The 26,449-nt window shown below is 38.4% G+C and overlaps 1 protein-coding gene across 4 annotated transcripts in view; it reads right to left on the bottom strand.

The window, feature by feature from the left end:
• Nucleotides 1-4,440: 4,440 nt before the first annotated feature.
• The window catches only part of Ano4 (anoctamin 4), a 322,489-nt gene continuing 300,480 nt past the window's right edge, over nucleotides 4,441-26,449 (bottom strand). For all 4 annotated transcript variants that reach the window (XM_047550092.1, XM_047550093.1, XM_047550094.1 and 1 more), the window contains 6 exons: nucleotides 22,536-22,688; nucleotides 21,164-21,311; nucleotides 14,987-15,106; nucleotides 9,138-9,243; nucleotides 7,265-7,460; nucleotides 4,441-5,162 (listed from right to left, as the gene is read on the bottom strand). In XM_047550092.1, coding sequence (XP_047406048.1) covers nucleotides 7,269-7,460; nucleotides 9,138-9,243; nucleotides 14,987-15,106; nucleotides 21,164-21,311; nucleotides 22,536-22,688 — 719 coding nt within the window. In that variant the 3' untranslated portion in view covers nucleotides 4,441-5,162; nucleotides 7,265-7,268. The remainder of the gene's footprint in view (nucleotides 5,163-7,264; nucleotides 7,461-9,137; nucleotides 9,244-14,986; nucleotides 15,107-21,163; nucleotides 21,312-22,535; nucleotides 22,689-26,449) is intronic.

Here is a 26,449-nt window from a genome sequence, read left to right as displayed (position 1 = left end):
GTCATCAGCTAAGCAGAGGGAAGGAAGGAGTAGTTTAGGTGGAGGTAATCGGCATGTTCAAAAGTCCAGAAGGCAGAGAGGTGCATGAGAAGAGTATTATAACAGATAGAGTCCTAAGAGACAAATGGTAACATGGGCAGTGACCAGACTGTGCAGTATCATTTTACAGATTTTAGAGTTTATGGGAATAAGAAGCCATTGAAGAATGGCTATAGAAACCTGGCTAGGAAACCTAGTGACAATACTTTGTATTGAATGATATGATCAATTGATAGCTGCTATTGTAACTAAAATCACACTTGGGAATTGTCACTCACCTTCCTTTCTGCTAGAGTGATAGTCTCTAAATATTACACAGATAAAACAGATTGAGTTTAGCTTGAATGAGAGGACACATAGTAATTTGGATTCTGATCATAAACACTGGTTAGGTAAGTGATTCACAGTGTGGTCCCCGTCCAACAACATCAACACTACTTGGGTACCTGCCAGAATTTGAATCTCCCAGGCCCAGTAGAGACACACTGAATCAGAAAAAGTGGTGGTAGGGCTCAGGTGATTCTAATGCATACTGGAATTTGAGAATGACAGGATTAGAAGATAATGATAATTAATAGGAAAAACAAACTTGGTTTATAATTAGCAATAAACGATATAAAGGATTCTTTTAAAATGGTTAGGATATTTCTTATTTTAGCAGTATTTATCTTGCATATCGGAACTCAACCCATCCAAATGATCACAACTTCTTAATTAGTGAGGTCTGAATTAATAAATGTTGAAGATTACCTCCTTGAGGGTTAATGTCTGTGCATGTTGAGTGCAGCTGAGCATAGAATCCCATCAAAAACTGCTTTTAGTAGTTCTCCCCTACACCGGGAGATCATGGGATCTAAATTGAATGCCACTCATGTAATAAAAAAAATGGTTAAGCAAACCTTCTTTAATTTTTTGTTAAAAATATTCAATTGGTGTCTAAATCCTGACTGTCAATGGGTAATCTTGAGAACTTAATCACCTTTTGGGAAGATCATAACCAACACGCACGACGTGTGATCGAAGTCACTTTAACTCCTTCACTAGAACAGAAGATTATATGAAGTTGAGGTCTTACACTTGGTTCTTTCCTTTTGAAATATGTTTACAGGAAAGTGGGTTTCAATTGGTCGCATGCTCTAAACAAAAGCGTGTTTCCCATATAGATTCCTTTATTTTTAAGAAGTACTGAAAACTTGACTGTAGGCATCACATTCTATTAGGCAACGAAGGTGGTTTCTGGACCTCCACCACTTCCAAGCTACCTGGGGGATGTAAGATTGGGCATGCGCACTCCAGGTGGGGAATGGTGCACTCAGGGAAAGGAGTCTGGCGAGTGGCCAGATGGTGCAATAGGAGACTTTTGGGGATGGTGGAGCCCCGTGGACAGGACTTCACATACCTTGCTGAAAAACTGGAATTTAATGATGATGATATTTAATCAACAAAGCATGAATAAATGTATTTTCTTTGTTTCAGAAACCTAAAAAGTGTAGGGTAACATCTGTAGGAAGGTTTCCATTTAAAAAATCTACGAACATAAAATTTTGACACAAAGATTTAATTCCCCTTGCTAACTACTTAAATAACTTTATTTCCAGAATCACTACTTTTTGGAAGACTGCACACTACTGATTTAGGGAAGAGTATAAAATTGAACTAGGATATTGCTTATATTCTTAGGAAGACTCTTAAGATTTGTTCAACACCTTCCCAAATTATGGTATACTCATTTATGTCTTATTTTTAAAATGTTCCACCATCAAGATAGAGAAAAAAAGTTAATCAGAAACATTTTGCTGGCTATATTGTTTGTTTTTGCATGCATTCACCCAATAAAGAATTTTTAAAATTTTACAAATTAAATTTGTACAAATTTATGGGTACAGTGCAATAATTTGACACATGTATAGTGTGTAACTATCAAATCAGGATAGTTAATATTTCTGTCTCCAACATTTAAAGAAAATTCTTGATTAACATGTAATAATTGTAAATATCTGAGTTACGGTGTGACAGTTCACAATAACTTTATATATTTTATAAATAATTAGAAGAACTTGAAGACTCTAGAGTAAAGATAAGGAGATGGAAACATTAGTTACTATGTTTGATCAGTACATTCCATATTTATGTATTCATGCCTCATAAATATGTCCTACAAATATTATACCTTTTTTTATGGTACTGGGGATTGAACTCAGGGGCACTTGACCACTGAGTCACATCCCCAGCCCTATTTTGTATTTTTTTTAGAGACAGGGTCTCACTGAGTTGTTTAGCACATCTCTTCTGCTGAGGCTGGCTTTGAACTTACAATCCTCCTGCCTCAGCCTCCCAAGAAACTGGGATTGCAGGCATGTGCCACTGCACCTGGCCAAACATTTTACTTATAGTCTCTCAGAGATTATAACCTCTATAACCTGCTTTGCCTTTCTCACCCCTGACACCTAACAGCATTTAAAGATATTTGTTATATGTTCCTTGAACCCCAAACAGGAAAGGTGGATAAGTGCATTCATTGTGATAAAGGGAAGAAAGGGAAGAAATGAAGAAAAGAAATAAGGAAAGGTGGGACAAAGGAATAAAAGAAGGAAAGAAAACAATTGTATGCTAGATACATATCAGGAATCAATTGCCAGAGGCACTTTGAATAACAAAGGTGGAATCCCACAGGCACAAAATATTTCTGGCCACAGAGTTGCCTTAAATTCAGTTTATGCTCAGACCAGGTAGAAAGTGGTACTTTTTAAACATTTACCTATTATTCCCCGACTGGTGCCTTGAATGGTCCTATATCTACTTCTGAAAGTTTATGGCCCACTAAAAATGAGGAGAAGCTCATAATTCCTCCCTTGTACTGGGGAGCAGAGAGCAGATATGGATGTGTCAAATCCAAGGTCCCACTGGGCCATGGACATGGGGTGGGGCTTTAGGCATAGCAGTCAAAAGTTGCAGTGCTGAGTGAGGAATGGAAATTGTCTTTTTGGAGTTTCTCTTTGTATTTCTTTGGAAGTTGCTCTTCCCAGGGCTGAGGAAGAAATATGTTGGTCTTCTTACCTAAATGACTGAGAAGAAAACCCTGTTAATAACCTCTGTCTTTCAGTGTCCATAAAGTACATGTCCTTTGTTTAGGGCCTTCCCTGCCTAGTATTTCACTCTTTGGAACATCCGATGAGAGGGAGTGTGAGAAAGATGAAAGTAAGAAATGGTTGAACTTCAAGTTACCCAAAGTCACGCTGACCAATGATTCCCATCTCAAGGGGCGGGATCCTTGGGAATCAGCTCAGGTGAATCCATAGCTAAGGTGGGACGATGTTTGATGGACAGGTCATAGGGGCACTCTCATCTCCCCCAACTGGTGTACATACACAAGTAACTAAGGAAGGTGGTTGTTATGGTTTATATGTCCCCCAAAGTTTCATGTGGTGAAAGCTTGTTCTCTAGTATGTCAGTATTGAGGTGGCAGAACCTTCAAGAAGTGGGTCTAGTGAAAGGTAGTTAGGTCATGGGAAGAGATCAGTGCAGTTTTCATGGAATCCCAGATAGTTCTTTTAATAGTGGATTGTAATAAAAAGAGCAAGCCTGACTCCTGAATCTCTCTGGTTTCCCGCCTCAGCATATGTTCTCACTTTCTTCTGTACATGGCTGTTTTTTTGCTTCTTTGTCACGTCAGGTTGCAAACTGGATTTCCCTTACTGGAGGACAAACAGATGGGGCTACCCAATCTTGAATTTTCAGCCTTCAAAACTATGTGCTAAATAAATTTCTTTTCTTTATAAAGTACCCAGCCTGTTCTTTTGTTACAGCAACAAAAAATGCACTAATGTAGTGATGATGGATTTGCAAATTTGTTTGACTGTAGTATTCATTTCACTGTGTGTGTCTATATCAAAATATAATCTTGTGTATCTCAAAAATATACAATAAAAATAAATTTTAAAAATCTTTAACAAGACAGATTCTGTATCTCTTGCAAAAGTAAGTAATTACAACATATTTCCTCCTCCCCCAAGTAGGCAGCTACTTCCCTAGAATTAGTCAGAGCATGCTAGTAGGCAGGGTCATAAAAGTAAATATCAATTATTATATTCTGATATCCTTCACAAACTCCACATTTTCAAGCTCTCCATAGTGATTTCTAATTAATCTGTTTGATATCCAAAGATAATAGCTGGAAGCAAGATGGAAAAGATGGTGTAGAAAATAATATAGCTTCTCTGTAGGGTGAAGTAATTTCTCAGGAGTGTTGTTGGGTGTGATAGACCTCACATTAAAGGTCCTGCTCTGTTATGACTCCTCTTAGTCTATGAGAAGAGAATACAACAGAATTTCAGGACAGCCAGCTGAAAATATTCCATGTGCATAAATTTATTTTAAATTTTATTGCATCACATTATACAAGCATTAAACATGGCTTCATGTTGATGACTATTTAAATGTGAAAATTTGTCATTCATGTCAGTACTTTTTGGCTATTTACAAGTAAGGAATTTCTATGTACTTTATATATCTCTGTATTTGTATGTACATATGTAGGAATATATGACTATACATATGTACACACAGAAATACATCTATGGCCATACACATAGCTATAGATATGTCATATATAATAATCTCCTCAGAAAGGTTTGAAATTAAAAAAAGAAAAGAAAAAAGTTGTAAACAGGGTCTTGTCGGTGTCATTTGGTGACAGGGAATTAGGACCACATGATGATATCCTAGGAATGTGTGTCCAGGTGTCCGAATACCCTTGTTAGCCCAGTGTCTGTAAAATTCACATGGAATAGAATGCAAAAAAGGTAGCAAACAGGCTGAAAAACAGGCCCAGTATACAAGTTCCCCTTGGTTTTAAAAACTTGAGAATGTAACTGCCCGTAACGTGCATGCTTGCTTGGTCGAGAATGGTCTATGGGTAGATAGCAATTGTGTGCTGGACTGCAACATGACCTCACAGCAGCGGGACTCCACTCCGGTCCTCACTGGGCGCCGGCCTCCCTGCGGCTGCCGGTGTCTGCAACATGCACTGCGGTTGCATTTTGAGTGATTCACTTGAATGTGCTTTTGCACAGCCGGGAGAAGTAAACAAAATTCAGGTCCTTGGCCTGGCAATGAAGTCATACCTGGAAAGGGAAAAGAAGACATCAAGATCTGCTGTACACAATGACTTAAAATGATGTGCAACGCTTGGCATGGACAAGGCATTCAAAGAATTTGTAACTCCAAACGGAGTCAGGTATGGCATCAACATGATTATGCCTGCTTTGCAGATGAGCACTGAGTCAGAAAGGCAATCCGAAGCACTGTGACAACGGTCATGGGAATGGAGACAGGCACTTTGCTTTCAAGAAAAAATGAGAAATGGTTCCCTTGGGAGGAAAGCAGCTGATAGTGGTGAGGCCAGAAGGAATCCCAGTGATTGGTTACCAGCCAGCATAGCATCCAAATTAGTTGATGCCACTCAGTTACATCTTGGTCTCTGGTCACTGGAGCTCTGAGGAGCAATTCTCTTTGGTAATGTTTGTCTCCTACCCCACCCAAAGCCATCTGAATATAGTCGACCTTTCTCCTCTGAAGAATGACCAGACTAATAGAAGAGGTGATCAGGATGGGTAGACAGTCAAGGGTTTGGAGCAAATCCCAGAATCCCAGAAGGGTAAAGCCAGAATGTCTCCTAAAGTATTATTTAATTCAATGTCTAAACTTTTGCAAATATAAAAGCTGAATCCACATGAATGCTCTGTGCCAGATCACGCAGATAGAGAATGGGAAAGGCAGGTGCAGACTCTAGCAGACCACAACATGATGCTTAACAACAATACAAACCATGGCTGCTATTCTGTAGCACTTTCTTGCTTAGCAAATTTCTCATACATTTCCTTATTTGATCTGTGTATTAATTCTGCCCCATAGGCAGAATCAGAGAAGTAGAGTAATCTCTCCAAGTCACATAACCAAATAGCAGATCAGGGACATGGTAAATTACAGATTAGCAAAACAATTCTTGCTTTTAGTGAAGCCAAAGGGAACTTTGGACTTGAGTGTTCAACATCTATGTACCACTTTTATTCCTGTGGGCTTGGGTCTAGGCTATTTCCTCCAAGACCATTCTCATATCCAACTCATAATAACCTTTTGGACAATTAACATGGAACTGCATTGATACAGCTCTATTAACTTAACAACAAACACCTCAGCAGATATCTGCTACATCTTAGCCTACAGGGAAAGTGAGGATCATACTTTTCCCCTGTATATGTTGTTTTTTTCTTTGAGACCAAATTTGGAAAATGATTTCAAAGTTAGTTTTCAATCACATACGGGAGAGAGAATTGAAGGACAAGGAAGACAAAAGAAATCCTGTAATAATAATAGCTCACAGAGTATTGGAACAGAGCGCTCCTGTAAACGTTTCATCACTAAGGAAACTGAGGCCTAGAGAAATTAAGTGACTTATACAAGGTTACACAGCTAGTAACTGATTTGCCAGGGTGGAAGTTTTCCAATCTTTTGGTAGGATGTGTGGGAACAATATGGAGTTTTCCTACAATGTATTCAACTTTAATCCATTCAACCTTTATTCATTGAATGTACATTTATTAGGTGCCCTGTGTCTAACATTGTGGTCGCTAGTTGGAAGAATAAGGATTATAATCCACAGATTTCAATTACTTACAATTGTGTTGAAGGAGGTTGAGAACACTTCAAAGACCATAACTTAACAATATAAACCAGTATATTTCAATACTGATGACAATAACCAGAGAAGTTCAGGAGGAGTGTCAATGGGCTGGCGGTCTGGGGAAGCCCTCTTAGAGGGTATGTGGGAAAGGGACCAGGAAGCACTGAATGGGAGACGGAGGCAAGGTCTCTGGGTGAGATGAAAGACTGACTTCAACCAGAAGAAGAGGCATGTTGCCCTGGATGCTAAAGAGAACCTGCAGGCTGGATTGGAAGGGAGAGGAAGGCCGGCTCGGGGAACACCTGGACCAGCTCGTGAAGCCCATGGTGTCAGGCCAGAGTCTGTAGGGAGGTGAGGAGAGCAGCAGGAGGTGAGGGGCAGGGGAAGATCAAGTTGCAAAGATTAAGGGAACAAATTGGTTTTGGAAGCCTCTAAAGAGCTTATTTTAATCCTATTACTAGAACAACAGGGAGCTTTGTGTTGGGAGTTGAAAGCAGCCCCTCCCTTCCGGAGGCCCCTGACCAGCGCACACCTCTCCCCTACCTGGTCAGGGCCACTCGTTGTGGTGTGCTTTTCCATTCTTCTTCCTCTCCTTCCGTTCCTTCTGGAGGCGCTCCAGTTCCGCCTCGTACATCATCTCCTGGATCAGGTACTTCTCTCTCCTCATTCGATCCCTTAGATCTTTGGGGAGATCTGGGATCAGATAGGAAATGAGGTGCTTTATACAGAACACCAGGTGCTAGAAACACAATAGAGGAGAACACAACAGAGTCAGGGGTGTTGTCCATCCTTCCCCAGAAGGAGGTCTGGGGGTGGGTTCAAGAAGGACCCAGAGCAGAGCCTGTGGGGTGTGGGAAGTGGAAGGGGCTCAGGAGGCGGGTGGAGAAAAGACCACAGAGGTGAGAGCCCAACAGGGTCTGATGGGCTTCCTCCACCCAGGGATGAGGAAGAGGAGTGAGGGGAGAAGGTGTGGGAGGTACCATGGAGAATTCAACGGAGACCCAGAAGATCCTATACCCTGGAATCAGAAAACCCAGGAGAGGGTCCAGACTCAACGACTTTCACCGTCTCAGAGTGTCTGTCTATTTTGGATGAGTCACTTAACTGCTCTGAGCCTCCATTCACTCTCCTATAGAATATGTAGTATTGTGAAAATTATAAGACTTAAAAATACTTAGTAGATTCTTTACAAATCTCTATGGTAAGAATTATGGACCCAGGGTAAGGCTCATTTCAGGAAGACACGTTTTCTTTTTTAGTAAACTGCCACAAATTCTTTACCTGAAATACTAATAGCTGTAACTCTGGTCACTTCTGTTCATCTATATCCTGGAGACCAATAAAGTAAATGTAAAGCCCTTTATAGTTCTTAAGTGTTTAATAAAGGTCAAAAATAATGATAGTGCTAGCAATTCTTCATTTTATTTGAAACTTGATAAAATGACACATAGATTACATACAATTCTGCCAATTAAGAAACGTTTCTCTGTGTGTCTAGTATTTTGATTTTACTCATTCGTATTTAATTTTTTTAGTTGTAGACGGACACGATACCTTTATTTATGTTTACGTGGTGCTGAGTGCCTCACGTGTGCTAGGCAAGTGCTCTACCACTGAGCTATAACCCCAGCCCTCTAATATTTTTAAATAGTAATAGCATGTTGAAAGGAAATTAAAAACTTCTTGAAAAGTCAAATAACAACTGAGTGCAGCCCCCTCTTTATTTTGTCTGAAAAAAATTTAAGACTATTAGGTTAAAAATACCTTCTTGAAGAAATTTTACATTTACGACTAGAGTTACAGGAATGTGAACTATTTTAATGGCAGTATTCTAAAAGACTGAAAGGAAATAGATGATATATTTTTATTGACACATAATACAGGAAATTGCTAGGTAGATTTTACTTTATAAGTCTATTTTGGATCATAGGTAATGAATGCTTATTTGTGTGTTTGAGTATAAATGATTCCATGATGGCATTACCACTAGTAATACTCAGTTCAATGCTTCCAAACTATGATCCTTGAACTTCTGCAGCAGAATCACCTTGGAGGGCTTGTGAAGAGCACATCATAGACATGAGATACCAGCATCTCTAGAAATAGGGGTGGGGAACGTCATATTTTTCCTAAAGTTTAAACATCATGGTCCTGAAATATTGAATTTGGAATCAATGATTCCTGACTTGTCTATTAATAATCATAATGGATGTTCAAATATTTCTTGGAAAATTCAAATATTTCAATTAAAGAAAAGAAAAAAGATAAAAAAGGCAGCATAATATGACTATGCTACTTCTGGAAGTAGATAGTCACATTGCAAGTCCTCATCACTTAGCCTTTTGGATGGTTACTAGTGACTTCTAGTGACTTCATTAGGTTAAAGAAAACAAAGGAAATGTTTGTGAAAACTTACCTCAAACACGATGATAAAAGCCAGTCGGGCTGCTAGCACGTGCCAGAACTGCAGTGTGTAGCCATAGGGCACAAGTGAATGAGGAGGGTCCCGGTAGTCTCTGTATCTATAAATGCACAAGAGAAAGCTGCAGTCCAAACTATGATTTTTTTGATCATCAAATCTCTCCCATTCCCACTATATAGTCCTCATTCGTTTGAACCAAATTTGAAAAGATCTTCTATACTAGATGTCTGTCGCTTTGCTTGTTCAGCATTTCTTCTTCTGGTAAAATAGTATCTCTTCTCCTCTGGGGAATCATCTATGAGGGTTGGATAGGGCTTGCCCCTTCCCCTGACCTCGACTCAAAAGATGAGCCAGACATCAGTAAGACCCATCATCGGTACATCTGTTAGAAACATGTGAATTATCACTAAGACCACCGAGGTAAAAGCCTGGAATTGCTGGTGGCCCTCATAAATGAGAGAGTGAGCCTGCTTGAGAATGAAGTCAATAAAACAAATCAGAACCAGTAGCAAGGCCCTGTCCTGCTGATCCCACTCATGTCTTGAGTGGGATACTAAAGTCCATATCCCATTTTCTGAACCAATAAATCACATAGTGCTTAAATCAGTTTACCCTGTATTTCTTCCACTTGCCATTAGAGTCTTTCCTAATGTATCCTCCAGTAGCTTTTGAATCAGCATTAAATTCCACATGTTTGTTAAGTACCTACTTGGATTCAGGTGCTATTCTAAGGAACTTCCATTCGTGTTTCTAATTTATCTATACCGTTATCGTGTCTATTACCATAGATGGGAAATCTGAAAATTGACTTCTCAATGTCATAAAGTTCCATGAATTCTGAATCCAGTATTCTTGTCATTAGCTCTAGGAATTTAGAATGATTTGGAATTATTGGTTCCTTGACAGTTCTGCTGTGTTGATATACCAAAATCCTCATCTTAATAAAAAAATGATTATTCAGGTTCTCATGTGAGATAGTCTCTAACCTCAAGGTCAATGCTGATTTGCATATGAGGATACAGAATAATGTCCTACAAAGAGTATCTTTGAAACATATCAAGGAGAACAAAAAATATGAGCTATCATCATTGTCATCATCACAATTACCTTCTTAATTATTATTAATGTCCATGGATGGATACATAGCAATAATGTATCATGATTATTTTATCATTAGAGTGATAACTTGTGATGAAGGAATTTATTAGTGCCTTCAAATTCCTGGTTCTCTTTTTGGTGAAGAGGATTAGGTGACCATCCAAAATACTATTCTAATTAGTGGTTATATAATCTGTTTCTTCATAGGTATAATAACTGTGCATGGAAATTTAGGGCAAATAATATTTTTTATTCAGGACTAAAAGTCTGCATGGATTATTCTAACCTCCATTTATTTTTTGTGGGGTACAGCTAATCACTAACCAGGAATTGTGTTTTCTGCAGTGCAGAAAACAAATGTTAATTCCTTTGCCTATATTTCAGATATAGTCCAAGTAAAATATTCTAGAAGCAATATGCATTTATCATACATATGGGTGATTATTAGACAAAAGTATGTAAAAGAAAGGATCTCAAACTTTTCCAGAGTCATCTTTATTGACTCCTTAAACTTTTTACACAATAGTTCTTACTACGTCTGAGAATTCTTTTTGGTACATCAGTTTTTCCTGTATACAAAATTAGAGTCTTGTCTCATGCTACTCTAAAATGTTTGACTACAACTCTTTTCTTACATGTTTTTGCAAAGTATTATTGCAAATGCTTTCAGTTCATGCTTCAACTTAAGTCTACCCTGGACCCCACTGGTCTTTTTCCACTAGGCAGAAGTTTTCATGGTCATATGTCAGCTGGGCCTTTTGTTTTGTTTGTTGTAATGGGGACTCAACCCAGGGCCTCCTTGCATGCCAAGCTCTTGCACCCTACCACTAAGCCACACCTCCAGCCCTGTTTCTCTTCTTTTGATGTGGTGCTATGCATTTGCAAAATGACTGGTTTCCTATTCTCTGGCACTTGTACAAAGAAAACACTTCCTTCTGCCGCTGTAGAAATAACCATGAAGACGAGTTTCAAAGCTAATAAAATCAAAGTCGTACTTTTTTAATCTTCAAAGACATTAAGTAGTCCAGTGGCATTAATGTTTGGAGGAAATTTTTCGAAGTGACTCAGAGTTGTTTTCAGAAAGTAACTCTTCAGTTCTTGTCTTCATTTTTACATATAGAAAGGCAGAATCTTCCCTTTTGGCTGAAGTTAGTGCATTTCGTAAAGCTGCCTCTATTTCTCAAGAAATGGATGACTGGTTTGCAAACATTATTTTTCTAGTGCCAAGTATAATTAATTCATTTTCATTTTTAAACTGTGAAAATGAGAGTAGATAAACATTGGAAAGACAGAAAAGTGACTCTCTGGGGACCCCCATCTAAGTTAAGACAGAACTAGATCAGTGGTTTAAAAATGCTTTGCTGACTTTCCCAGCCACCCTGAGAAGTCACTGCTATCCTAATTTTTGTGACAATCATCCTCTATTTTCTTTAGAGTTTCGCCACCTATATAGGTTTTTCCTAAATAAATAGTGCTTGGTTTTTCTCCTTGAACTCTATATAAATGAAATCATACTGTGTGCATTTTTCTGTGATTGCATCTTTGATTGTTGTGCAATGTATTTTTGAGGTCTCAATTTTATCCTGTTTTCTATGTATCTGGTCATGTGATACCACCACAATAACTAATTCCTATAATTTTATACTGTGTCTTTAGATAAGGTAAATCTCCTATTCTTCAAAACTATCTTGATGATTCTTTATCCTTTTCATTTCTATACATCATTCTGACTCTCAGGTACAAAGAATTGGCCCAATTATAATTCTTAATTTTTACAACATGAATTTTGGTTCATTCATGGTCCTCTTTTAATTAATTTTTATATTTATTTATTTAATACTTTAATCCTATAAAGAACTCTCATCAATTCAACACAAAGCCCCCAAACTAAAACCCTACCAGGAACTTACATATACCTCAGTACTCCTCCTTCATCCCTTTCCCCGCCTGCCCCTCTCCTGAATTTCATTTTCATCAACACATACATTCAAATGAATATTATCCTATTTAGTTTCATTTGTTTTGAACTTGAGGAAAGGAGACTGTACTGTGGATAGTTATCTGGGGCTTGCTTTTTATACTACTGTGTCATAGGATGCATTTAGCAAACTCATTTTCACTGTTGTATGACCAAATTCTGTATGAATGTATTATAGTGGTTTATATAGGATATGTTTAGCTGTACTCAAGGACTGGTCACTCCTATTCTTTCTCTCAGTTTCTCTAACCATGGAAGCCTTTGAGAAACAAAGTTCAAGTTTACTCACTTCAACAAATTCTCTTTGGGTAAAAGTTGGTGGCAATAACCTGTGTACTATTCTCTGGGTTCTGCCTTCATTTAGTTTTGGCTACAGAATACCAGTTTTTCTTCCCAGATCATTGATGTACTTGAGAAGATATTTAAAAAATTTTGTCCACGTGTTCAGAGGTTTACAGCCTGAGAGCCATTTCAGGTACTCCTATTATATGACTAAAAATAGAAGTCCCATGTTTCTATTTTCTATGTATATATGGAATATATACATCAAACGCACCTCTATACTCCATCCCATTTCCCTCCTTCTGCTTTCCTAAATATCATTTTTATCATCAACACATATTTATATATAAATATATACACATATTTGTGTGAATGTATATATATACATATCCTTCAATTTAAAAACTGAATAAATCTGAAAATACTATTTTAGCATGGTTTTATAAATGCTAAACAAAACAACCATAATTTAAATTAATGATGACAGCATCAACAATCCCACTCATGTTAGTAATCTGTGGAAGGTATTTTATGTCATTATTGAGGGACAAATAGAAAGAATTAGGAGTCAGGAAGCAAGAGATGAGAAAGGCTCTCTGTTTTCTTTATTAATGATTGAAAAGCTCTTAACTCCAAATAATATTTGGTTTTTTTTTTATTTTGAACCATTTTATACTTGGACTCCTGTATGCTTCTAACAGTGCTTGCTGGATAAGTTTATCTGTGAAATGCTCTGGTGGAGCACTTGGAACATCTTTGAAGCAGACATCAATTACTGCTGCTTGGTTGCTCACTCCCCCACCGGACTTCAGCAAGGAGCAGAACTGTGCTACTTCCCAGCCACTTTTCTTCATTTGACTTATTCATCCATATGGAAGAAGGAAAGAAACCATCTGGTGTGACCTGACTGTCACTGGGTCACCCATGACTTGGTGTGAGTGTTTAAAGGGGTGGACTAGGTGCCGTCACTGCCTAGCAATAGGGCCCACCTGGCTTCTCTTAGGATTGCTTGTCCTATTGGAGCTGCGCATGCCCAGGGTCATTAGACCTTCATGTCTCTATTGTCTACAGGATAAGTATAGAGTGTGTCACTTATTCTTAGAGGTCAAACCAGTTTCTGCTCTCTAGGGTCTAGTTTCTTAGACTGGGACTAAGTGGACAAATCTGGGCTTCTTTATGTCTCAATCCATAGCTTATATCCCTGTGCCCATTTAACTGAGAAAACAACTGTAGGCAAAAGAAAGAGAATGGGCAAATACACTTTTCAGAGTATAGTTAAGAGGATAACTTATAAAAGAAGGGTCATCTGGCTTGGACTCACAGAAAGCTGAAAATTCTTACCTATAGGCATACTTTATTAATGCCAGAAAGAACTAAGCTGGAGCCACAGTATTACAGCTCTTCCCAGAGAGTCCTTTCCAGGCCTGTGTGGCAAGTGGGAGGGTGTTATAGAGTAGTATGTGGTACTTCTGCTAATGAAGCTACTCAAAAGAACACTGTGATGAAAGCTGGGAGCCTTGAATTCTACCTCCAGACTTGCTGTGTCTGTTTAGACAAATCAAATACCATGCATGACTGGTCCTCCGCTTCCCCTTCTATGAAATGAGGGATTAGAACAGATCATTACCAAGTCCCTTTATCCAAAGGTCCTCATGTTTTTGCTACAGGGAAAGCAAGGAACATCATGATGGGAAATCCACAAAATTCTCATAACATCAAATAAAGTAGTAGGAGAAGGATGCATTTGAACTTGATTTCAACAGTTACCACAAGTAACTTCATTAAGCTTTTGGTGAATGGTTTTTATCATCTGTCATATAGAATAATACTGCCACCCCTGTGTTAGAAGGTTGATGTGATTATCAAATAAAATAACAGCTCCTGGCATATGGTAGTTACTCAACAAATTCTTCTTCACACAGTGTTGAATAGATAAATATCAAGAGGCACAGTTTAATTTCCACTTAGGTTGACAGAGCGAGAGTGAACATGTGCTTCAGAGGCTACTGTGGTAAAATCTGCAACCAGTTGGGACTCTGCTCATATATCTGAGTTGTTGGACGTTTGGAAATGTGATGTTATTCAGTGTGGACCAGAGAGAAATGAGCGAAGACAAGTGCTCTCAACAACTGTAGCTCAAACCACTTGGAGACGGTCTCTTCTCCAGTTCTCGGACCAGCCATGTAAGTCTTCACCACTAGATTGTCAGTTTTCCCCTTTAAACCAGAGGCTCTCTATTTCAACGGCACCTGGGTTCTTTAAACTACTGATATCTGAGTTTCAGCCCGTGGGATTCTGGTTTAGTTAGTTTGGTTAGCAGCCTGAGAGGGAGATGTTTTTAAATTCCCTAGGGGATAGAAATGCACAGTCAAGGCTGTGACCCACCATTTTAAATCCGCTCAATCAGAAAGGATTATGGGAAGAAAATCTCCCCTTCATAGACCCAGCCCGACTCAGGCACAGCCACACCGAGTTCCACACCTACCTGCAGTACTTGAGAGGAGTCCCTGAGAACTCACTGCCATCAGACTCGGGCTCAGATCGGTTCTCGAAATCAGAAATTCGAAACACAGACAAGCTGGCATTCACATAGCCAACCATGCACCTGAGAGAGAGTTAAAATGTTATAATCAGAACACTGATCACCTCATCCACATCCAAATCACTCAAGGTGTTCTTTATAAAAGTCCCTGCACTCGCAAGTGCCTAGAGCTGGCCCTGCCTTGTCACAGGAACCGAAGCTGGGGATTTACTGAAAAGGCGTGGACATGTCGAATCAGGAACGAGTCATTTCTTTTTTTCTATTCCCTTTTGTGCAGAATCATCACAGAGAACGTCATGACCCCCAATCAATGCTTCAGCAAAATAGGTGAAAGGCAGCATCCCATAATGGGCATAAATCCATAGGTAAGTCACAGCCCCTCTCATTGATGATACACACTTCCACAAATGCATTCCTTCTCTAAAAATGAAGGAACTCATTCAAAACACCCAGAACATGGTCCCCCACCCACCCAGAACTCGCATCTGATTATTGCCAGTCATGCTGCTGCACTGTGAATCCATTGTACGCGTTCGTGCCTCTGCTCAGGTTGTCTTTTCTGTTGAAATCTCCCACTTTTTCTTTACAAGTGAAAATGGTACTTCTCCTTCAATGGTCGGTTGAAACACCACCCCTTCTGGAAAGACTTCCTCATCTTCCCATTCCGAACGACAATACTTTCATTCTGTGCTGGGAGGCAACATGTTACAGCACCAAAGTTTTGGGCTTTGGCGTCAAATCTTAGCTCTGCTGCTTTCTAACCACATAACCTTGACAAGTTATGCTGTGTGCGTGGTGGGGGAGGACGGTGGGGGATGGAGCACAGGACCTTGTACTTGCCAGGCAAGTGCTCCACCCCTGTGTTACACTCCCAGCCTATGTAACTCCTTTCAGAGACCACAGTGCCTGCCTTCGAGGGTCATCGTGAGTATTAAATGATGTACATACAGCATGTGCTTCGGTGCTTAGCCTCTAGCAAGATAAATGTGAGTGGTGATTATTCATGTTATTTATTTCTCACACCTGACGGGAGGGCCATAAATAATTACTGACTGACTAAATAAATCATAGTCTTGATTCTCTTCATTAACATGTCTGATGTGATTATCCTGAGCTGCAGACATTAAGCCAAAATGGTGATGGTGAGCAGTTCTGCATGTTGTCTTGCTTGAGACAAATCACTGGCTTTATCATGGCCTTAAAGAAATAAAAAACCAGCGGAGCTGAAAGCCCCAACTGTCAAGTCACTCATAGGTTAAACAAAAGGTCAGTGGGTGTGTAACAGGCCTCCACCCACCCCTCCCTTGACTTGAAGGCTGTTTGGAATGATGGCTTCCTCATCTATGAACTGCCCAGAGCTTGACATGAAAATAAATTAGTGCCTTGATGGTTATTAGCTGTCACAGGGCTGTATTAGGAAATACAGAGTCTAGCCGAGTGGTCTCATGAGCTGAGCAATGGGAAGAGAGGTGCTTTGGAAACTGACCCCAAATAGAACCAGCCTTGAAATGGAATATTCCTGACACCTCCTGCACTCTGATCCCACAAAGCAGCCCTGAGGTTTGTTGAGATTAAAGCTGCTGTCGCTCTGTTTAAACACATTAATGACAAAAATCTAAATTGAATGCCTGTCCCATGGACAGTATCCTTCATTCTTCATCCCCAAAAGCAAAGAGGATAAATCTGTGAACCTATATATTAAGCATAAGCTTATAATGCTAGTCACAAGCCCAGGTTGAAACTGTGCCTTTAATGAGTGGTCACTCCTTCTGGGTGCAAAGAATCAGAGGTGGACCTTGTATAGGAATGTGAAGTCTTTCCATAGTCAGGGAAGACAAGGGGCTGTCTGCTCATGCTGAGCTGTCTAGGCATCTTGCTAGTTCTATTCACCACAGTAGAATCTCAACTATTGCCAACATCAAACAGTTGAGGCTACCATGAACTCAGGGAAATGAGATTTCCCACACTTTTTCTGTGTTTGTCCAGCTGATGGTCTCCATGGGTCAACTCACTGATCTACTGTTAGAGTAGAAGGGCCCCAGACAGCAGCAGATGCCATGGGGGATGTGAATGGTGCCAAAAAGAAGATGGGAAAAAAAAAAAAAAAAAGATATCAGGCAAAGGAAGAGTTTCCTGCAATGATAAAATTAATTTTCTTAAAGGGCAGGTAGACAGGCTCTGAAGGCATTTTCAAGAAAAGAGATTCAGAAAATGTCTTATGTAAAAGTAGCATTGTTTGAATTAGGAAACATATTTGTTTCAAGTAACTTCTGAAAACATCACATTCATGTTAATGTGAGAACTGGAGGTTTAGATCAGTGTTAAAGAGCTTGCCTAGCATGCACAAGTCCCTGGGTTCAATCCCCCAGTACCACATACACACACATACACACACACACACAAAACAAACAAACAAAAACAAAACAAACTTCAAATGTAAGAGTTAGGCTTTTAAAAACATTCATTCCTTATTGTTTTCAATCCTTTAATATACAGGAAAGGGATGGACCAGTGATCATTATCACCAGTTTTAAGAAAAAGAACAGAAGTTGACTTTAGAGTTTGTGGATTTCAGATAAAACTCTCTGCTGCAGAATGTTTTTGAATTATGCTACCAAACTTTCCTTTGAGATTTTAGATATTGTGGCACCAATGCCCTGGGGGTAGGAATCCAAGGTTGAAAAAGCTAGGGGAAATGAGATTGGTTTTATGCATTTAAAGTCAAGCATGCTTTATAGATAAAGGTTCTCAGGCTAATGAGATGAGGATGGAAGAAAGTTCTGATTTTATTGCAACTTCTGATTTGTTGCAATAAAATGTCTGGCATTATGAATGAGATGAAAAAGACCTCTGCACAGTAAACTTTATCTTTTAAAACACTACTTTGACAATGGCGATGGTATCAACTTATTTAAGTGATTCTGACTTTGTATAAATACGTTACTTATTATTCATTAAGCAATATAATTGTAGCTAATGCTGTGCATATCTGAGCACTGGGTCCTGGATCTAGGCTCTAAATCCTTATGAGACCACTGTTTGTTTCTATGGGAACATCAGCTTTGATTTACATTGTGAATTAAGGGCATTGTTTTCAGATATATACTTCTTGAGAACTTTGAGACCTGCATTATCTTCATTTAATGTTCCAAAAAACACTACCCTATGTCTTCCTGATAATGAAGTAATGAGTTTATTACATTCAGTGGGAGAAAAAAAAATCTAACTCGTTATTTGTGCTGCCTAGAAAATTATTTAGTTTGAAAATTGAAATTTTAACTCTGATCTGCAGAATGATTTTATTGTTTACTTCATAATTTTTGCCTCTGGATGTCTGCTCAGAGTACTTAAAGTTCCTTTCTAAAGGACTCAAGTGAAGACACCCTGAAAGAGGAGGTGACCTCATTTTGCCAACAATGAGCAGTCTGAGGTAGAATCAACCTAGCTAAGCTATAGCTGAAGAGCAGTACTACGCCTGGAGGACAGAATAAAACATTTGAAAAAATTTTGTGTACCCAGTGTGTATAGGACATTGCCCCCAACCATTTATTTTAAGACCTGATTGAAAAATGAGACTGTCTCCCTGCCTCGTCTCACAGTGAAGCTACTGAAGACTTGATAGCTGAGCATCTGTGACAGTAGAGAAGCCGTGCTTGGAAGGCATAGGTGTAAAAGATGTGGCCCTTGTTCTCAAGTACTTTACACTCTGGTTGGGGATGATACCCACATAATAGGCAGGAACAACCTGAGGCAAACTGAAAGGTGCTTGCCCCGGAGTATGTGAACAAAGGACGTTGGACATGAGTGAAATTTTCATCTGTGGAGAAGCCAGAGAGGACCGAAAGAACAGTAAGGAGGAGGCCCGGATGGAACCTTGAGTTCTGGAGAGAGGCAAGGAGATTGGTTTGGATGGAGTGCTTTTGCTTGAGGTTCAATTTAAATTGAAATATGCAATTTCTATAACTGGATTAAATCATAAGTGGATTTGACTATAACTGCACATCCTACCCCCCAAACCTATGACTTTGTAAAATTTGACAATGCTATTACTAAGTTCAATCATTTCTAAAGCATTTTTAAATTGGAAAAAGAAGAAAAAGTCCTGAAAAGTAATAGAGTTACTGCTGGGGCAGAAAATAAGATTCATGAAGAAACATATGTAAATGTAACTATTTGAAAACAAGGAAAATGACCAATGGATTAAAAAGGCAGATCTATAAATCCAAAGTGGCAGAGGGCACTTAAGTTAATCTTGGCTTACAAAGAAAATTAAAGCCCGAGGAACCAAATAAAACTGAAATAAGGAGACTACTAGGTAAATTTTAATCATCATGAACATAGCCTAGTGGATTGCTAAATTCTAAAAGCTTTGACTTACTCTGTGCTATGCAGAAATGTGCCCATTTTATTTTTTGTTTCTCTGGAAAAACAAGACAGATTTCATTATCGGACAATTCCATTATCAGAATTGAGAAAGAATCGAAATAACAGTGCAGACCTAGGGGTTAGTTGAGCCAGATGACCATGTCCCCTTGGCATGTGGGGAGGGCTGTGCAGCCCAGATGGAGCTCTGTGAGTGTGCTCTAACTCTGAGTGGACTCCAGCAGCGACTCTGCCTTCTGAGTCTGCATTTAGCCTCCCTTAATCTTTTCCTGCTCCTCAGAGTGAGGATAATTTATGCATGTTCCAATCACAAAGCCGTTTTAAGAATCAAATGCAAAACATGTGAAAGTAGCTTGAATAAAGGTAAGCTTTTTCAGGCCGAGTCAAGCAGAGAAGGTTAACAGTTGTGATTAGAAAGAAATGCCTGGGTGGTATAGTCTGTGTCTTTCAATCTCTCTTAAAATGGGATGGTATGCTCACTCAAAGATGATAGATAATTAGTATTTCATGGCCACGTGGTTATGGTAGTAAAGAAACTCACAGAAGTCTCTTCAAATAGCTGGATTGTGAGTTTAATTACATTTCTCAATCATTCATGATTTAGTGCATTTATGCAGGATTAATAATGAAATGGGACCCAGGCCAGGTATGCATAATTCAATGGACTTGATTTGGTGGCACTTTACTTCTTTGGGCTGATCCAACTACAGTGGCTTTGATGGACACATTTATTTGGCTCAGATTAGTAAACCAGGAGATAGGGCTGCTTTTAGTAGTAGGCAGCAGCCCATGTGAGACTTCTGGGCATTGAGAAGAACTCGTAATACTGAAACATGCTCCACTCTGACCTACGATTCCAAAATTAGAATTAGATCTAAATTTTTTTTTTTTTTTTTACAGACTGCATTTTTATTCATTGTACACAAATGGAATACATCTTTTCATTTCTAGGGTTGTGCATAATGTAGATTCACACCATTCATGTAATCATACATGTACATAGGGTAATGAGTCTGCCTCATTCCACCATTTTTCTTTTAGGGATTTTGAAAGTATGTTAAGACTTCTTGTACTTTTTCCTAAAGTACAGAAATGAAAGCAAGGTAACATGTTACAAGGTTGCCTAGGTTTTATGCCTATATATGTTTTATCCACATATATAGTGCCCTGACTTTGCAAACAGGACTGTGCCCCAATTTGACTGAAGAAATACAGGCGCTGCTCAGGTCGGTGGTTAGGAAAAAAAAAATTAACTTATTTATTCCACAAATATAAATTGAATACCTACTGGGTAGTTGGGTGCACAGTTTCAGAGTTCCCATTTAAAACTTGCAGTCTACATATAATGATATGATGTGAATCAGAGAGTAACTGCCCTTCTACAAACTAATAATAATGTCATAACTATATACTGCATCATATAACACATTTTTTGTCCACACACCTTAGTAGATCAGAGGTCAGAGGATGAGGAAAATGATTAATTGCTGCTCTTGCATTGAATTGCATCTTAAACCTGTCTGACTTGTTGGATCCTCAGCCCTTCAGTAGATCTGGGATCTGTTCTTCTTTTTGGCTGGAAGTGTAATTACATCATAATTTCTTCTCCCCCACCACAGGCCTTATTGTCAGGGCTTGTGTGCCACATACCCCAGGGCAAAGGCTTCTCCCTCAGTGTCCAACACCACACAAAGGCTAAGAAATGGAGATTTCAAAATGGTTTCGCAGCCAACTTACTTTTGCCCAGCTTCTCCTTGGCCTGCACAAGGTCCATATTTATAAGCATACACCAAGCGAGGGATAAAGTCAGATGTTATCGCTATGACAAATGCGTTTGTAATAACAGAGAGAATTCCAATGCCTTCAAGAATTCCATACCAAATTCCTATTCAAATAGAAATGTGGTATTAGCTCCATGTATATCAGAGGAAATAGAATGAAAGCAATGAGGGTAATTCGTTTTCAATGACCTTTCATCATTTTAGAAAATACTGACAAGTGAAACTAGGAGTAAGAATTTATGCTTCCAAACACCTTGGCATTTATGAAATTTCTGAGAAAGTACCCATGTGCTCATGATTTATCGGGCAGGATCAGATATAAGTCAGAGAATTCTGATCAATGATAAGGCACCAAAACAATTCAATAAGATGATGCAGATGACGATCAAGCTGCTGCCAGACTGGGAGTTCCTTAAGGGTATGGACAGGGTCTCTCCAGTTCATCTTTGGGGGTCCAGTTCCTGAGGCACAGAGCTGAGCAGGTGCTCACTGAATGTGAGGCAGTTTCACATGGAGGTTAAAAGCCCACTATAAGCAAGAATGTCTGTATTTAATTCTCTTCCAACCCACAGGTTGACCGAGTGCCTGCCTGCTCTGCCTCAGCACTGGATGCACAAATGAATAAAAGACAGTTTTTAATTTTAGTGCTCAAGAAGACTGTACCTGATTCAACGCAGCATCTTTGGTCAAAGACCAATGCTCATTTCTGCCTTTAGAAAACTAGATTATATTTCATGTGAATCAGGAAAACACTAGGAAAATGCAAAACCAAGTTAAGCAAGTGGAAGATCTATTTTTCCCCCACATTTTTTTTTTTTTTTTTTCAGTGCTGGGGATTGAACCCAGGGTCTTGTGCTTGTAAGGCAGGCACTCTACCAACTGAGCTATCTCCCCAGCCCCCTCTCCCATTTTTTTTAATTGGTGCATTATAGTTGTACATAGTGGTGGGATTTGTTGTTACGTATTTGTACATGCACACAATATAATAATAAAATTTGGCCAATCTCACTCCCTAGCACTTCCCCCTTGGAAGATCTATTTAAAATGTTAAGTGATAAGGAATTGAAATTTTAGATTCTAAAGTTTTGAGCTAGATTAAAAAAAAACACACAAATTGAGATTCTATTTAGGCACAAATTCTCTAGAAATGAAAATGATAAATTTCCAAATAGGGCAGCTTTACTTCTAATCTGACATTATTTAAAACTCATAAAATTAGTTGATTCATCTCACATGGAAACCATACAAAAAAACTAAAGTAGGTGACTTTTAAAATTTTATCGACAAGATGGCTAATAGCTTTTTTAAAATGCCCAAATCCAACTTACCGATGTCTTTGGCCCTTGAAGCTAAAGGTCTCCTCCACTGTGTGACAAATTTGTAAGCATCAAGTCGAATTTCAATGATGTTATTCAGTAAGGCCAGAAGTGGTGCTAGGGGGAAAGCTGCCACAAAGATAGTTGTGAATCCAAACTGAAGAACTAGGGAAGAAAAACGGAAGGAGAACAGAAATGTTGGTTTTCCATTATTGTTTTCAAAAGGAAATTATCTGAATATGTCATTGTCTTAAATGATATTTTGTGATCCAGAAGCACAGGGGCCATCACTTGCAGAAAGATGACCAAGACATTGGACAAAGGGGCACTTCCTAGGGCTGGGAGTAATGGCATCCTTGGGAACGGGAAGCATGCTTAGGACCCGGAAGTTGTTTTCTAAATGTCATTCTCTAATAAAAAGAACCAGGGTTCCTTGGTGGACACTTTGATTCCTAAATTGTAGTAGAAAAATACAACATGAGGCTGGGATATCTTGTGATGCCAGAGAGTAAGGAAGCATTCAGTAAATTCTGGGAACACATCAATAGGACACAGAAGGAACTTGAAGGCACTTCCAGTGGCCAAAGCCAGAACCATTTGTGCAACAAAATGAGTGATAGCATTGGTTTACAACTAAGTATCTAAAGTCTATATTGATAAAGATATTGATATACATACAAACAAATCCAAATAAATAATCAATAAAATAAATCCAAATAAATAATCAGATAAATAACCATGTTCCTCATGGTAGAATTCTAATTCATAAACATAGAAAGAATGATGAAGATAGAAAAATCACCAGGGAAGGATATTGAAGAAAATAGCACATTTCTTGATTCAAAGTATCTCGTATTTGATAACCTAATAATTACAAAGGGAAAAAGAGTATCTTCACATTTCAGCAATCTAGTGGACATCTCCTTACCTGTGTGATCAGAGGGTAACATCACCAGCAATAAGACATCCTGCTGTCACATAGCATTGGTAGGGAGCACCTTTCCTTTCATGTCCCTCCTCCCCTTAGTCTTCTTGAATTAAAAACTAGACCTTGGCGAGCTCAGCCTTAAGAATCATTAGTCTCCAGGTTCCAACAGTTACTCTTTAAAAATGTCTCTCCTTTATTCCTCTTATCCACTGTCCCCACTTGAATTCAGATTGATTTTTTAACTGGCTTATCTACCTCCAAACTTTGCCCTTTTCCCCCATCTCAGCACTGTCAGTGTGCCTAAAATGTTTGACAAGCCCATCGCTCATCATCTCCCTACATGAAGTACTTTAGTAGGTTCTCATTGCCTGCAGAATAAATCCTGAACTTCCACCATGCCATTCAAGGATCTCAATAATTTGATTCCATGCAAACTTCCAAGTCTTATGTCTAAATGTAGTACCCTGTGCCCAGACAAGTTTCCCAAACAAACTCTGACCACACTACACTTCCCGTTTGTGGAGACACATCAAACACTTAAATGTTCCTGTTGACGCTCAGATTAAAGTCCATTCTTCCTTCAGGGGTAAGCTCAGATGTGCCCTCTTCTGGAGCCTCTTGGTAGTACTGCCTCATGTGGCTTCCACAACTCTTCTCACCACCATGCAAGGAACTTCATCCTGAGTTTAAGGCTCTTTGTGTGTCTTTTCCCCACTGCCCTGGCCTTCATCAGGTAGGGAGGGAGACTTCTTTGTCTTTCCATTTTCCATGTACTCCCTACAATGGTTTTGTGTATGGGAGGAACTTGACAGATACCAAGTAATGCTGGTTCAGTGACTGACATGTAATTACAATGAAGAAAGGCCAGGAAAGCAAAAACCAACCAAACCAAACAACACAACAACAACAACAACAACACATACACAAACCTATCAAGTGGAAATAACGCTGGCAGAGATAATTCTTACGATCACTAGAGTACTGGATATTTATTTAGACAGAAAAACACAAGCCTCACTGAAGAGTAGTTCTCCAAGATTGAGTTCATAGTGAAAATGACCACAAGATTAAGAGGAAAAATGAAATGCATGGTGTTCATTGGTAGCTTTGTTTTTATCTGACATCTAACAAATTTAACTACCTAGTTAAATCATATGACCTATAATCAAATCAAATAACTGCTTTCACAAAACTCAGGTGTGACCTACATGATATTAGTCTTGAAGTGATTAACTACAATGTCCGGTGACTGCTGCTGTCTCAGGAGGTCTGGGGAAGAGGTGGATTTTAGCATAGAGTGAGATGAATTTTTAAAAATGTTTTGGAAAATCTTCTAAATATCAAAAAGCACATGTGAATCTACATCAGGTATAACCATAGAAACGCCAAGTTGTACCCCATTTGTGTACAGTGATTCAAAATGCAAAATAAATAAATAAATAAATAAATAAATAAATAAATAAATAAAATAGCTAATCTTACTAGAAGAAAAAAAAAGCACAAAGAATTAGGTAACAAACTTCCACATGCCCAAGGAAGAGTTAGCATTAAGTTTTGGCAACATTTTGTCATATCTGCTTCATGTCTTTTTAGAAATAAATGAAATACATAGATAAAATTGGAGTGCCCTTTATTTCTGCTCTTGAGTGTTTTCTCTTCACAGAAGCAACCACAGATGTGAATTTTGTATTCATTCTTCTAATTAATTTATTTATATTTTTATGTACCTATCTTAATAAATTACACACGATCTATACATCATATGAACATTATTTATATGTGCATGTGTGTGTGTGTGTGTGTGTGTGTGTCTATGTCTAAAGTTTATATAATATCATTGTTGGCATATTTTTTGCCCTTTTTATTTGCTGTTTTTTGAGATCTTATATCGATAAGTCCAGTTCCTCTTTTAAAGTGCTGTTATTTTAATATATGAATATGCCTCCTTTTGATTTACATTTCCTCAGACATTATTTCTTCAAATATTGCTTTTCCTCATTCTTTCTCTGCTTTCCTATATTAGGAATAACAAGAGATGAAAATCAGCGATTTAACCTTTCTTCTCAAGATATTGAAGAGGACCCACCATTTGACCCAGTTATCCCACTCCTCAGTTTATACCCAAAGGACTTAATATCAGCATACTATGGTAATGCAGCAATGTTTACAGCAGCTCAATTTTTAATAGCTAGATTGTGGAACCAACCTAGATGCTCTTCAATAGATGAATAAAGAAACTGTGATATATATACACAATGGAATATTATTCAGTCATAAAGAAGAATAAAATTATGACATTTGCAGGTAAATGGATGAAGTTGGAGAATATCATGCTAAGTGAAATAAGCCAATCCCACAAAACCAAAGGTTGAGACCAGAAATTTATGAAGTGGCAGGCAAATTCATAATAAAGAAAAAGGAACAAAACCTGAAGTTTTGAAAGGACTAGCAAACTTCTGGACAGACAGTTAAAAGAAGAAAGCATGAACTATGAAATTATGGGTAGAAACGTTGGGCTTTACTGTGGACCTTACATACAGAAAGCAGTAAGGATATACTATAAATAAGGTTATATCTCTAAACTTGAAAGTTTACTTAAAGTCAATGAGTGTTTTGAAAAATACAACTAAGACAAAACTTTTCAAAATGGACACTAGAGGAAAAAAGAATAGTCCCCTATCTACTAAAGGAATGAATAATTTAAAATCTTCTCATGAAGAAAATTTCAGGTCCAGCTGACTTTACTGAGCAATTCTTCCACATGTGTAAAAAAGAAATAATAATGATTATATACAAACTGTTTAAGAGAATGGAAAAAAAAAGAAAATTGCCCAAATCATTTTAAAAGATCATCATAACAATATCAAATTAGGAAATAAACATTAGGAGGAAGAAAAACTACAGTAAAATCTCTTTCATGAACTTGTAAACAAATACCATAAGCAAAATATTAGCAAGTTGAATTTGGCGATTGAAGAAAAAATTAATACTTCATGAC

This window comes from Sciurus carolinensis, chromosome 4 (assembly GCF_902686445.1).
Source record: "Sciurus carolinensis chromosome 4, mSciCar1.2, whole genome shotgun sequence".
NCBI lineage: Eukaryota > Metazoa > Chordata > Mammalia > Rodentia > Sciuridae > Sciurus > Sciurus carolinensis.
Note: the sequence above shows the minus strand (reverse complement) of the source record. Positions and strands in the feature narration are given on the sequence as shown.